The sequence below is a fragment of the Micropterus dolomieu genome, linkage group LG18, assembly GCF_021292245.1.
Source record: "Micropterus dolomieu isolate WLL.071019.BEF.003 ecotype Adirondacks linkage group LG18, ASM2129224v1, whole genome shotgun sequence".
NCBI classification, from domain to species: domain Eukaryota; kingdom Metazoa; phylum Chordata; class Actinopteri; order Centrarchiformes; family Centrarchidae; genus Micropterus; species Micropterus dolomieu.
In genome coordinates, this window is record NC_060167.1 from 6,581,591 (window position 1) to 6,594,829 (window position 13,239).

The following is a 13,239-nucleotide window of genomic DNA, read 5'->3' on the forward strand; positions in this document are numbered from 1 at the left end:
ATCCATGCTGATGTATGTTGATATATGTAGCTTATTGATTCTAAGTGGTTATATAATTCCATTAACTATCTATTGTACTCGACAGGTTTTGAAAAATTCTGTTGTTTGTCTATGTTTGTCAGTATTGTTAATCTCGTGGTGTGTATAGATGTCAGGTGATATTTTTTATTTATTATTATTATTATTATTATGTGAACAATCTTAACATTAACAATATACTGTGCTAAGCCTCTTTGACTGATATTTAATTGTGTTACCTTTGTCCAACATCTGGTGGCGGTTTGGCGCTCGAGGTATAGCCGCATAATGTCATTGATTATTTGAATCCCCTGACACTCCAGGATCGGTCAGGATGAACTGACAGCAGCCTCTCTAATCATGAAAGTAATTCGTTAAAGCACAAACACATAGCCTATACAAATCTATTCACGCATGATCCATCAGGGGAGCTACTGTCTTGTTAAGAGGAGCCGAGCTCCCCTGTAGTTTGCACCTTGCCTACAATCTCAACCATCAGATCCCCGCAACAGCAAATACGTTACTTTTTTACTTGAAAAAAGTGAGCGAGGAAGTTTAACTACCTGGTAAGTTCTGAAAATATGTTTCTGTTACTTGATTCCAGCTATTGTTGTACGTTACTATAAAACAAGTTGGCATAGCATAGCCCTGATCGACCCGAACGCCATTTAGAAAACAAGCGCTTTAAAAGTTGTTTGCTTGTCATCTTGCGGACAGACTTGACAAAGCATGAATTAATTTCTTTCATCAGCCTTTCTAAAAAGCTGAACCATTTTCTGGAGTTTTCCGTTCTGTAGTTTCTTCTACTGGATAGTACAATTTGAACACTTCACATTTATCCCAAGATAAAGTGACAAGGACCAGCTTTCATCAACAGCATATCCCATGAATCTTCGCCATTAGCTTGCTGTCAAAGCCGCATAGGATATGTAGTCTCTGATGTGTCTTACATAATTTTATCACCACAAAGTAAACAAATACATGAATAAAACCAAACATTAAAACATCTAATGATGGAGAACTATTTTATTGACAGCTGGAATAGAATAACAATACACCAAATTGTGCATTTACTCAACAATATAACAGTTTGCCAAAGAATCTGCAAATATACGTGTCTTAAATGACAGTGCGGTGAATAAAACTAAAGTTACAGCACTTGGTCACTCTTCTGATAACATTCAGGTTCTCAAGGCAGTAATACATGAGCAACAAATGGAAATCAATGCAGATGGGCATTTGCTGCTTAATGCTTTGCTAACATTAGTCAATTGTTGACACTAACCTACAGATTGGATGGAAAGAATCTTCAAACATCTTTAAAAATTACAACATATTTGTAAATGGAAGTTTGAAATGCTTAAATGGCTAGGTGATTCTTAAAATGTGGAGATCAAACGGTGATGTTCTCCCTTTCTGTTGATACTGCTGGGCTGCCATTGAGCAACAAATGCAACAGGTCAGTTGCTCCAATGAAGCTACTCAGTGGGTGACAGTAGAAGATTGTAGGATGGGATGGAGCAACTCATTAAATGTGTTTAACCAAAGGAATGTGTGAGAAAACCTTCCCTGGATACATTCTCATCACTGAGGATTTTCCATCAGCATTGTTTCCAGCAGTTGCCCATGTCATGCATTCCTGAAAGCATGAGAAAGCCTGTCAAACTCATCACACCTCATCTAGTATCCCAAAACCAAAACATCCCCTTCTTGTATAGTTTTGTCTGGAGCCTTACGAAAATTTCTCAAATGTCCCCAAAAGGCCTTATTTGTTGGTTTAGAGATGTTAATTTAAGGCTGTGATTGCTGTAGATAAAATTACTTTGCATCATCAACCATTATTGGTGAAATAAAGGAGGATTTGTTTGGATTTGGGTTTGGAGCCCAAATGAGTTCACACAAGTGTATGAATAGCAATGTGTGTGTAGAAATGTGAGGGAGTTTAACCAGGAATGGTGTTTAGAAACACAAGTTACGAAACTCGTTGGCTTTGATTTACACTGGGGTCACTCAACCTAAAAATATATTCACTCATGGTAATGTGGGACGCTTTGAATGAGAGGATCTACCAGATGGCAGATGGGGGAACACTTCTATGAGGGTTGGTTTGGGGGTGGCCTCTAAGGAAAGTCCCAAACTGCTGCCTCTGTAGCAGACCGGAGGAGATGTGTTGCTTTTGGGATCCTCCAGCCACTGTTTCGTAACAGCAGCAGAGGAGTTTCATCTATCCTTTCATCCTCCCACTCCTCCACCTCTTCCCCTGGAGAGAACATGATATGATATGTGTCTAGAAATGTGCACACTGTCACTCCAAAAGAAAAGTACACAAATAATGCTCTTTCTTCCTAATCAGTAAAACGCATCAACTTAAGAAGGACACGATATGGACAATTCAAGGTAACAGAAATTTTTTTTAAGAACTTCAAAGGGAATTCAACCTAGATTCACTTCTTAGGTTGATCTTCTGCAAAAAACAGACACACAGCTTTGCCTGTGCATTCTTTGTGTAAATAATCAGGTTTACTAAAACATGACACCCCTAAACTCAACAAATTCAGAAAGGTAGACAATTATGCCATTTTGTATCAAGGTTAGCTCAGAACTTGCCAATGACCCACATAAATGCGTACAAAAATGTGGTTGTATTGCAGTTAGGACAGTAATGTAACGGACATATGAACTCAAAGACTTTCAAAGATCATTGTGAAATTAACATCAAAATAACATCCTGGCACAGTCTGCTGTGACCCAAAAGTTGCCCAGTGCCACAACTTGGTGATTATATCTCACTACTGTGACTATAACTATGACTATAATACATTTAAAATGGAAATTATTAGTTACAGTTATGGCTGTTTTACTGTAGATTTGTTTTCATGTTACTGCTGTGTTTTTGATTGCCTGAACATATCTTCTTTTGATTAGGTTGTCCTTACATATTGTTCAAATGTGCACAAACAGTTAGAAAAAATACTTATGGAACCCATGGTTACACGGGCTCCAAATCATGTAAATGCTACTGTTTTTCAGTCAGAGAACTCACAATAGTTTATTGTGTGCATGTAAATATAGCCAGTGTCAACCAGGAGGAATGGAATGCAAACATCATTCATACTTTTATTTATTCTTGAGATCAAGAAAAAAGCACAGTTACAGTGCAATATTGGAGATGGCACAGATAATTTTATGGTAATGGTACCTTTGTTTCACATCTAAAAGTTATTAACTGAACACATAAGCTGCTTAATGTATGTAATACAAGTGTCACTAGACTTTTCTCTCTGTATCTGAATGGCCCCTGAAGGTGCCATAGAATTGAGTAGTAATAATGACTGAGTGAAAATGTCTGTTTTTTGCAGAAAATCAACTTAAAAGCCAGTTAGGGTGGGAAACATGGTACAGATGGCTAGATTGCGAATGTTCTTTTGTGTTTTGAAATTTTAAACCAAATTTACCAAAAGTACCATTAGGTGCATTCAAACCTCAATAAATAAACACTAGTGCAACTTTTAAGTTTAGAAAATAAGTGTTGAAACAGGTCAGAATCATTGAATACCTACTCTGCAAAAATGTTTTTTTGCTCAGTTTGTTCAATTAAGCCCACAACAAGGAGTGGGGAGAATACACAAATAGTCAGTTGAAATATCAGTGTATCAGAAATTCATTACGAACATACGCAAAGATAATCATTTCTATGGATGACACTTCACATTACTTTAAGTAATGGGCTGAAAGGGTGACACTGTAAAACCTTTTTTGCGTTGTTTTGATTACTTTATGTGACAATTCTTAGTCCTTAGCCCTGACAAAATGTATATCGATGTGTTTAAGGCCTCTACTTACATTACAATTGATAATTAACATCCATGTGGTAGACACAATCAAAATATGGGTGAATGCAAAAACGTACATTTTTGGTGCTTAATATGTCAACTATAACATCTACATAGTTCATTAGCCCATTCGTTTGCCTCCAAAGTTACAAAATGTCACAAGCAAATTCAGACTGGTGAACAAGAAGATTTTGATGAGCAAAATTACACAATGAATTTTTAATAAACATACATTAATTATTCTTAATCCTGCTAGCAATGTTGGCATATATTTTGTCTCTCTCCCAAATAATTAGAGAAGAAAATGTTCTTGCAAGGGTCAGCTGTTGACACCAAATTCACACTAATGCCAGAGTGCACCTGCAGCCATCATAGAAAACCCATCATTCACTGCAAACATGCCACACTACTGCTGCCATGCTGCTCCACCCCTAAGAGGAAAGGTTTTTAAATTCAGTTCAGTTCTTGGTTTACAATGATTCACTTTTTCCAACACTTGTGTTGTACTTGCAGCTGCTGCAGGTTAGATGTAGATAGATGGAAAACTTCTATGATGGTTACCATTGCCACTTTATATTACTAACTCTCTTTGTGATCCATCTTCACTAAATCTAGATCATTATCATGCAATATTACTTTAGTTTCAGTCACAAAGTTCTTCTTCTTGGATGCAAAGACATTTCTTTAAACAAAATCTACACTGCTTATGGGTTGCAGAAGAAAAATGCAATGCCAAGTGTGTAAACATCCCTCTTTCATTAGTCCTCTATTGGAAAATCAGCCCTCAAAATATGTAAAAATGTTGGCACAAAGTAACAATGACAAAACACATTCCTTGGGTCACAGTCAGAGGAGTTAATTCTTTTTAAATATATTTATATATTATATATGTTTATATTTGATTTATACAACTTTTCTAATATAATCAGTCCCCTTTTGTTTTCACTACCAGGCAATCATTGTTATCATTAGATTAAAATCCATGCTATTCACTATAATTTCAGGTTGTGAAAAATGATCCTGCATTTTTCAAATCAGAAATTTAAATGTACATTGGATATATTTCAGATACTTCTGTAAACAGAGATTCCCCCAGAGACTACGTGACATTCTCCCTGGAATAAGTTATGAAAAAACAAACAAACAGATGAATACACTGGGTTAAAATGACAGATCTTAACAAGTGATTCTCAGTTCTTGCCTTCCAGCTATTTTCAAGGTGTCCTACAATTTTTTCTCAGACATCAGGACACTATGACTGTCAAATAAATCAGAGCAGTTAACAGAGAGCATGTTTTGGAATTACAAATGTTCTGTAAATTCTGATAAATACAAAACAAATATAAATATATCTGACTGCAGTAAAAATCACTTGCTAAGCTAGTCATTTTCCACAGTTTACACTGTGCAACTGAAAAACTACAATGACTGGATGTTTTTTGATTATTGCTTTACAGAATGTTGCTTTAATTTATTTGGAAATAATTACAATATTAATATCCCTGCAACACTGCTACTGGCAAAACAGAGGCCTATTTTGCAAAGTTCTTTTTGAGTAAAATTACTCCAAATTGTGTGTTTATTATATAATTGTCTAAGAGAAATGCTCTTGTTCTGAAATCAAAGTTAAAAAACAAAACAGTTTTTGGATCTTATTACAGATGTCAGTTGTTGTATTCTCTGTGAAAGCAAACCGCACGAAATTAAATCCAGTAAACTTTGAATCTGAACTAAATTGCTACATATGTATGTATTCATCAATTAATGTTGGGACTCAACCCAACATAATGTATTTTCATTTCTCCTCTTTCTGTGTAGCGTATAGCTCAGTCATGCTTTGTCTTATTGAGTTTTCTGCTAATTCATTAGAAGTTTTAATAAGTCATGTGGATGCTACCAGCTAATGCTACAATCTTACAGTAACTAGCAAGGATATCTCTTCCCTCCCTCAGAGTTTTAACATTAATCAATTAAGTCATTATTGATTAACTTTGGCTCACTCCAAAATACACTAACAACTATAATATTTACATATAAAAAAGACATTAAGAATCATAAAGTGCCCAAATTAAATACATGTAGTTTTGTTCTTTAATAAACTATAAAGTTTCTACAGTGTGCACGTTTTCCCTTTAAATTCATCCTATTTTTTGTCCTTTCTTGAAATCTGACGTCAGTCCAGACATCTCCTTTGTTTGGATGATGCAAAGTACATTTCATGCTTCCTTCCTCTCTCTTTCTTTTTCCTCCCTTTCTTCCTCTCTCCATACTGAGTCGTAGCATGGCTAATCACCAGGTGCCTTGGCGGTCTGTGGATTAGGGCTGTAATTTAGAATAAAGGGGACGCTTCTCTGAGTAGCCTGAATACTGCTGTCAGATGTTGTGAGTGGTTGTTTCTGTTCCTCCCTCACAATAGCACATGCCGCAAGGTAATTGAAGAAGACACTTGCTGGTAGAAATTGGCACACTAGAAACTATTATTAGACAACTGTTAGCCAAAGATTTAAAAAAAGAGAGGAGGACTCTTAAAAATCTACTTCTAGAGTATTAGTTTAAGAGCATCTGAAATACAATTAGACTGGGATATGGAACAAGTTTTCAGCCCTACTGTCAGCCAGGCTACTATTCTCAATGCTTTTGTCTTTTGTGTATTAGCGCCCTGTGTCTGTACAACACAGGTACAATATCTCCTCCTGTACTTGATGTGACCTGCATTACCAGGTGGATGTGTAAATGTAAAACACAGAACAGAATTGAACGTGAGGACAAAGCACCCTCAACATTTCAGACCCCATTTACTTCAGTTGAATTTAGATTGAATCCTGATAAGATTTAACCACATTACATTTGGAAGTAATAGTCACATGCATCTATGGTTAGCAGGTTTGAATTCTTCAATCATAATCTAATACAAAATATTGCATGCGCAAAATCCAATTTAGTTTGGTTGTGAGACCAGATATCTGTATCCACCATTCTTCTACTTTGGGATGTATTGTGAGTGGCTATGTTGCATATTGTTATGCACCAGGAAGGATTCTGGATGACACCCAACAAATACTTTCAGACTTTTGTACCATCTGGCAGAATTAGAAACAGAATTACGCTATCATATGCAAACATATGCTGGAAATCTATTTGAAATCAATTTGCTACAGATTTAAGAAGAAATAACCAGGTAAAATGGGGACTTGGTTCAGTTTTTCAAAAACAATTCACAAGGCTGCACATTTTCATTCCTACCAAGCATAACACTAGCTGATTTATCTGATAAGCACCCTCCATGAGAGACACAATAATAAGTCAAATCAGCTAATATTGTGATTGATTGTGAAAATGTACAGGTCTTGGGTCATACTGGCACATGGTCTTTGGGAACTCAGAACCAGCTAGTTCTTCTTTTTAACCATATAAATTCACTCGGAAACTTACTTTTACCTGGCACTGCAGGTAAACGTATTTAACTGCAGTCCTAACTAACTAACTGGTAGGATAGAAACCCAGCAATACTCTGGATCCCCTATATCAGGCAGAGATCTGGATCCTTCCAGAAGATGAAAGTGACTTTCATTCATCTACACGATTCAAATGCACATAGTACCAAATTAATTGAACATTGAAGAGCAAAATGTGTGACACAAAAACCCCAAACAGCTTGAGTCAGTGTTCCAAACCAAGATGTTTTGTTGGTTACAACAAATAAGCTTAATTCTTTTTTTAAAGTCAACTGTAGTCCTTCTGCGCACAGATCCATTCACCTAAAACCTACTATCCCTGTGCTCCTGCAAAATGGGAGGCTGGTGTCTCAAACAGTCTGAGGTCAGTCTCAATTTCTCTCTGGACCGTGGATAGACAGATAACAATCAGGAGCTGCTCAGCCCCTAAATGTGGACACAGAAAGACAACAAGCAGTCCTGGAATGAGAATCGAATGTAGGCTGTGAAGAAGGCGCGTAGCTGAAGCAAAGCTGAGCCCGCAGTGTATTGTGGTCCCAATAGGATGTGATCAATGTCGGCAACCGAGCCCTCCTTTGAAGTATCCTCATTAAGTAGGTTTTTGTTTTTCATCATAGAGATCTGAAGAGAGCAAAATTTTCCTGTGAGTCTGAGGGGCGGTCGGTTCCAACAACAAAAGAATTATGCTTCCCATGAGTGTCGGGAAACAGTCTGATACAATATCAAAAGAATTACAGTACATTTCCAATGAGTGCCAAAATGACCTACTAGTTAGTAAAATCATTTCCCAGTCAGGAGAGTGGTTCAGTCCCAAGTGTGGTAGGCCCTTTCAAAGTGCTCTTGAGTAAGATACTTAACACCTATCTGCTCCAGGGGCAGTACCACCGGGGTTGACCCGGGCGCAGGCCTACAGGGTATATAAAAATGTGTCTTAGGATTTGGTTGAGACAGCAATGGAATCTTCGCATCAACAAAACTTTTTAGTCTTAGGATCGCTCACAACAGGGCCCAATGGTGCTCTCCAGGGACATCTGGGAGGAGTGGCGGATGAGTGGCGCCATTGTTGGGTCCACCATGGAGGAGGTAGGGAAGAGCTTGTACCAGCCAATCACCATTGTGCTGAGGTCCAGCTCCTCCAATAGGATTCGAGCTACGCCCATGAAGCATTTGCGATCCATCCGTCCATAGTTGCCCCAAACAATTACCTATGGAAGGGGGTAGCAAGATGTAAGTTAGGAGGAAAAACAATGTATTCATACCATACTGTGTTTATATGTCAAAGAGAGATATTACAGATAAGAAAAGGCTTTATAAGTGCACTTTCTTCAAAACAGTCTTCACAATAAACAAAACGGAGATGTCAAAATTCAAAAAAAAAAATTCACAGCTTTTACACCAAGTGTGCTACAAATGTAATCAATGATATGAGTGGCGGATATAACATCTTACTTACAACACCCAAAACTCTTTTTAGGGGAGCCGAGCTCCCCTGAAAGCCAAAGAGACATGAGGTCACATGAAGCCTTATTTGAGAAATTTAGGGAGAGCTCTAAAATATCTACTAAAATATAGGGACAACCCATCTCACTCCCCGACTCGTCACTTATGGACGCATGGTCAAGACCCATCGGCGTCAGTTTGTAACACACTGGGCATCGGTATTGCGTCATAGTTCAACACCGTGGGGGAAGCCCTGTAGCGTCAGTTTTAGACGGTAAAGCTAGGTATATGATATTTAACACAAAAGACTGAGTAAGTTGGTGGAGTAAGTGGGTGGATGGAGGGCCCAAACCCAGACTTTGAACCAGGAGACCAGTGTTCGTGTCCCTTGTGAAACAAAAAGTCAACGTTAAATATTTTTATTTAAGTTAGGCGAGTTATGTAAATTGTGTAAGTTACACAAATGACTTTAATTAACTTACGTGTTAACTGACGTATGTAGTTGTTTTAACCCAAACCACGATCTTTTCCTAACCTTAAGCAAGTAGTTTTGTTGCTTAAGGAAACACCTATTTCCAGGAAAAACACCTAAAATAACATACCCAAAAAAAATCAATAATAACTCTTCAACCATTAAGCCTAGATGCATAATTCTGGTCTCCTTTGATAGGTCAGAAGCTATTTTTCTATTAAAGAGTATATACTGGTAAAAAATCTATATTTTAATAGCAATATCACCATTAAAACCATCATCCAACTAATTATAATGCAACTAAATATCTTTTAATACACCTAGAATACAACTGTAACCGTTAATTTGATTAAAAGAAACAAATAAACAACATTTATTACATAATTTTTCAAAAATATACCAGGTGAATGTCCATATTTTGGCCATATTTACTGTATATATGTATTTGGGAGTTTTCTTCAAAACACTATTTCTCTCCATACCACCGCATTTCAAACAACATAAAGCTTTCAAAACATTGAAATATTGATAAAAACAGTGAATATTGATCAACATTCCTGTGACCAACAGCACCCCCATGCTTTACAAGCCCACAACTTGAGAACAGAACATCCTACCAGCTGTAAGTGGGCTCGTTCTCTTTGTTTTGAGCAGACGAATCGTTTCATATATTGATAGATGTCCAGTAGTAGTAGTATAAAGACCGTCTGTTCCAAAGCAACACTTCTTCTGTCCTTCATTTTGACGAGAGAAACGAAAGCTAAGCTCAGCTATTGCTATTTATACTCACAGAAAACAGCTGTTTTTGGACTTAAAAAAAATAAGTCAGCGGTTGTAACTGTATATATTGGTGTGTTTGTTGGTATTATTATACAGCTAATAGGTCTGTGAATATAGTGATTTGAGTGATATGAGTTACACAGCTGATCAGAGCTGGAGCTGATCCACTTTAGAGTGGTCGGACTGCAGTGTAGGATGAGAGGAGAGATATCTGGAAGACAATAACTGCAGCCATGTACAGTGATTACAGAGTGATTTATGTGATATAAGTTCATTTAGATGCTTGGTGTTTGATGTGTTTGGTGTGGATAAAAATGGTCGGTTTGAGATGCTAGCTGAGACTCACAGAGGTGTGTGGTATGCATAGGGTGTCAAAATACTAGGATCATCCATGGATCTTCCATTTGCATTTTGTGCAAAAATCGATCATCCTGCCAGGGCCGTGCTTAAATTACTAAACCTAACCAAGTACATTTTTAAGGCTAAACCTATGAAACTGCAACATTTCACAACTTTAATTACGTGCTGTTTCAAAATGGTGATGCTTTGAAATGCTAGCGTTTTATTTTGAAAGTGTAATCGGACGTTGCATATTTATTGTTGCTAACTTTACCGAGCATTGCATATTTATTGTTGCTAAGCGTTGCTAACTTGAGAGCAGAGCCCTAAACGTCTAAAAATTACACTAAAGGGGTACCCAGGGCGTTAAAAAGTGACGCCAAAGAGCCTTGACCAAGCGTCAATATGTGAAGAGTCGGGCGTGAGTATGTGTTTTGTGGGCATGTTCATAATAGTCATGGGATGCAATCTAGTTCTGGTCTGTTTAACACAGTAATGCAAACCATTGCCAATCATTGCCTACTGTGCGTTGGCATTTTTAATGTTTCTCACTGGAGAGAGTTGGAAAAAAAACAATGACTAGTTTTCTGTTTATTTGTTGTCCCAGGCTAAATATTCCCTGTATAAACTGAAATGTACTAATAATATATTTTTGCATATATGTATGTACAATACCCTTTCATCCCCAAAAATATAGGGCTCCCCTGAAAGCCACTGTGTAATTCAAACACTGGAATAGACCATTGTGAGTGTTTACATTACAAGTTTCACCAGATTTATTTCATGTCGCATAATGAGCTACATGAAAAAACTGCTATAAATATGTTTTATATTATTATGATGTTATCTGACAGAGGATGTTAACAATGTTGTACTTCTCTATTTTCAACCTGTTAATATTCAGACAATATTGACATATATGTCAAATAATCTTGAATAGAAAGTATCGATTAGCAAAGTTCTTTCTACACGTAGATGCACTAAATGTTCTCCTCAGTGTTTAAGGCATGGAATCAGTGGCCCCTCAATCCAGCACTTAAAGCATTGTGGTTGTAATGGAGGACCAGGCAGATTAATTGACAAAGTGAAAAGGTTAAGAGGGTGGGGTTAATTAGCATTAATCCAGATGGTTTGGAAACCTGTTCTGAATGCTGGATCTTGACAGTTCCCCTGTCTGTTGGAGGTTTCAATTAAAGTAAATGAAGAGGGATTGTGTGTGCAAGAGAGTGAGAGAGCAATAGAGAGTGGGACAATGGTGGTATGTGCTTAGAAACCTGTGTGTGTTAGTGAGTTACGTGTCCTCTGTCTCCTGACATCCTGATAACATCAGGGCTCATCTCAGACAGCCCCTCATCCTGTCAAGTGGTGGACAAAATAATCAATATCCATCTGTGTGTGTCTCAGCTCGGGCGGTGGTCTTGTGTTTCTGTGCATGCCAGCATACCAATGTGTTTGGCATGTGTGTGCGTCTGCTAGAGATTTCCACAGAGACATATAGGGCATATCTGCTTCAATCTATTTCCTTTATCTTTAAAGAAGGATAATATATCTCTCTTTCTGTCTGCCACAATCAGTTATCCAAACAAGGTCCTGAACTCAACCACTACAACTTAGTAGAGTGAGACATTGGGAGAAGGACAGATGCATGGTAGTGTGAGAGAATCTGCCTGAGTGTTGAGTACAGTTTTCTAGATCCTCTTCTGGTCTACTTTCTAGTAAGTGGAACTCACACACAGACACGAACACACACATAATGCAGATGCTGATGGAAAGACAAAAAGGGATTTAATTTAATAAAAAACAGCGTGTTGCATCCAAGTGAGGATAAGTGGATCCATACAATGGATGGATGAATTTAAATTGAAGAAAAGAGCGAGTGCTCGGTAACACCAGAAAGTGGGACAGCAAATTTAATTCGTTCATTCATTCATGCAAAATACACAATGTGGTCAAAAGTAAATAAATCCTGGATTTGCTACTTTTCCCAGTTCTGAAAATTAATAGAAAATTAAGTTCTCAAATTAATGTGAACAGAGGAAAGAAATGCAGCATTTGCTGAAAGTATCAAATGCTTACTTACATGCATGTGCTTTTTTAATTTTCCAACAATTGTTATTACAAGTGTAAATAAAGCATTTTTAAACTTTGAGAGGAAGATAATCCATATTTAAAAAAAAAAAAAAAAAACGTAAGATCTTTACCATCTAAATATAGACTAGCACAGAAATAAGAAATTTAAATAAATTTAAATTAGCTTTATTGGCATGAATGTATTGCAACAATATTGCCAAAGCTACATATAAAGTACAGGACAATTAATTTCATACATTTCATTAGATAAGGAAATAAAACAGCAAAAGTTGTGTTTGTGTGTGTAAATACAAAATAAAATAATAATAATAAATATATATATATATATATATATATATATAAAATATAAACTTCCGTAAAAATAAATATTTAAAAAAAGTAAAAACAATAAGTGTGTGTGTGTGTGTGTGTGCATGTGTTAGTATGTAAGAAAATGAAAATGATATATTAAATTAAAATAAATAAATATAACAGTAAGCGTGTGTGTGTTAAAAAATATTTAAATAAAATATATAAAAAAATTAAATAAACTAAGTAAATGACACATGTGTTATTATAATGATATATTAAAAATTTTGATAAAATAAATAGATAAAACCGTATGTGTGTGTGTATATTAATAGGCAAAAAAAACAACTAAATAACTAAAAATCAAATGTGAGATTTAAAAACACAACAAATACCAAAATATCAAACAATCAAAATAATAATTATCATTATTATTATTATATATATATATAATACATGCAAATCATGAGAGAGAGAAGAGAGAAAATTTGACGATAAGGGAGATAGTAACAGAGAGTTTAGA

At 36.3% G+C, this 13,239-nt stretch overlaps 1 protein-coding gene across 4 annotated transcripts in view; it reads right to left on the minus strand.

The window, feature by feature from the left end:
- Positions 1 to 1,026: 1,026 nt before the first annotated feature.
- rims4 (regulating synaptic membrane exocytosis 4) overlaps positions 1,027 to 13,239 on the minus strand; it is a 52,991-nt gene continuing 40,778 nt past the window's right edge. For 2 of the 4 annotated variants that reach the window (XM_046029071.1, XM_046029070.1), the window contains 2 exons: positions 8,307 to 8,511; positions 1,027 to 8,213 (listed from right to left, as the gene is read on the minus strand). In XM_046029071.1, coding sequence (XP_045885027.1) covers positions 8,167 to 8,213; positions 8,307 to 8,511 — 252 coding nt within the window. In that variant the 3' untranslated portion in view covers positions 1,027 to 8,166. Of the gene's footprint in view, positions 8,512 to 13,239 lie in introns of all 4 variants that reach the window. The other 2 variants (XR_006821601.1, XM_046029073.1) reach the window with 2 other exon arrangements.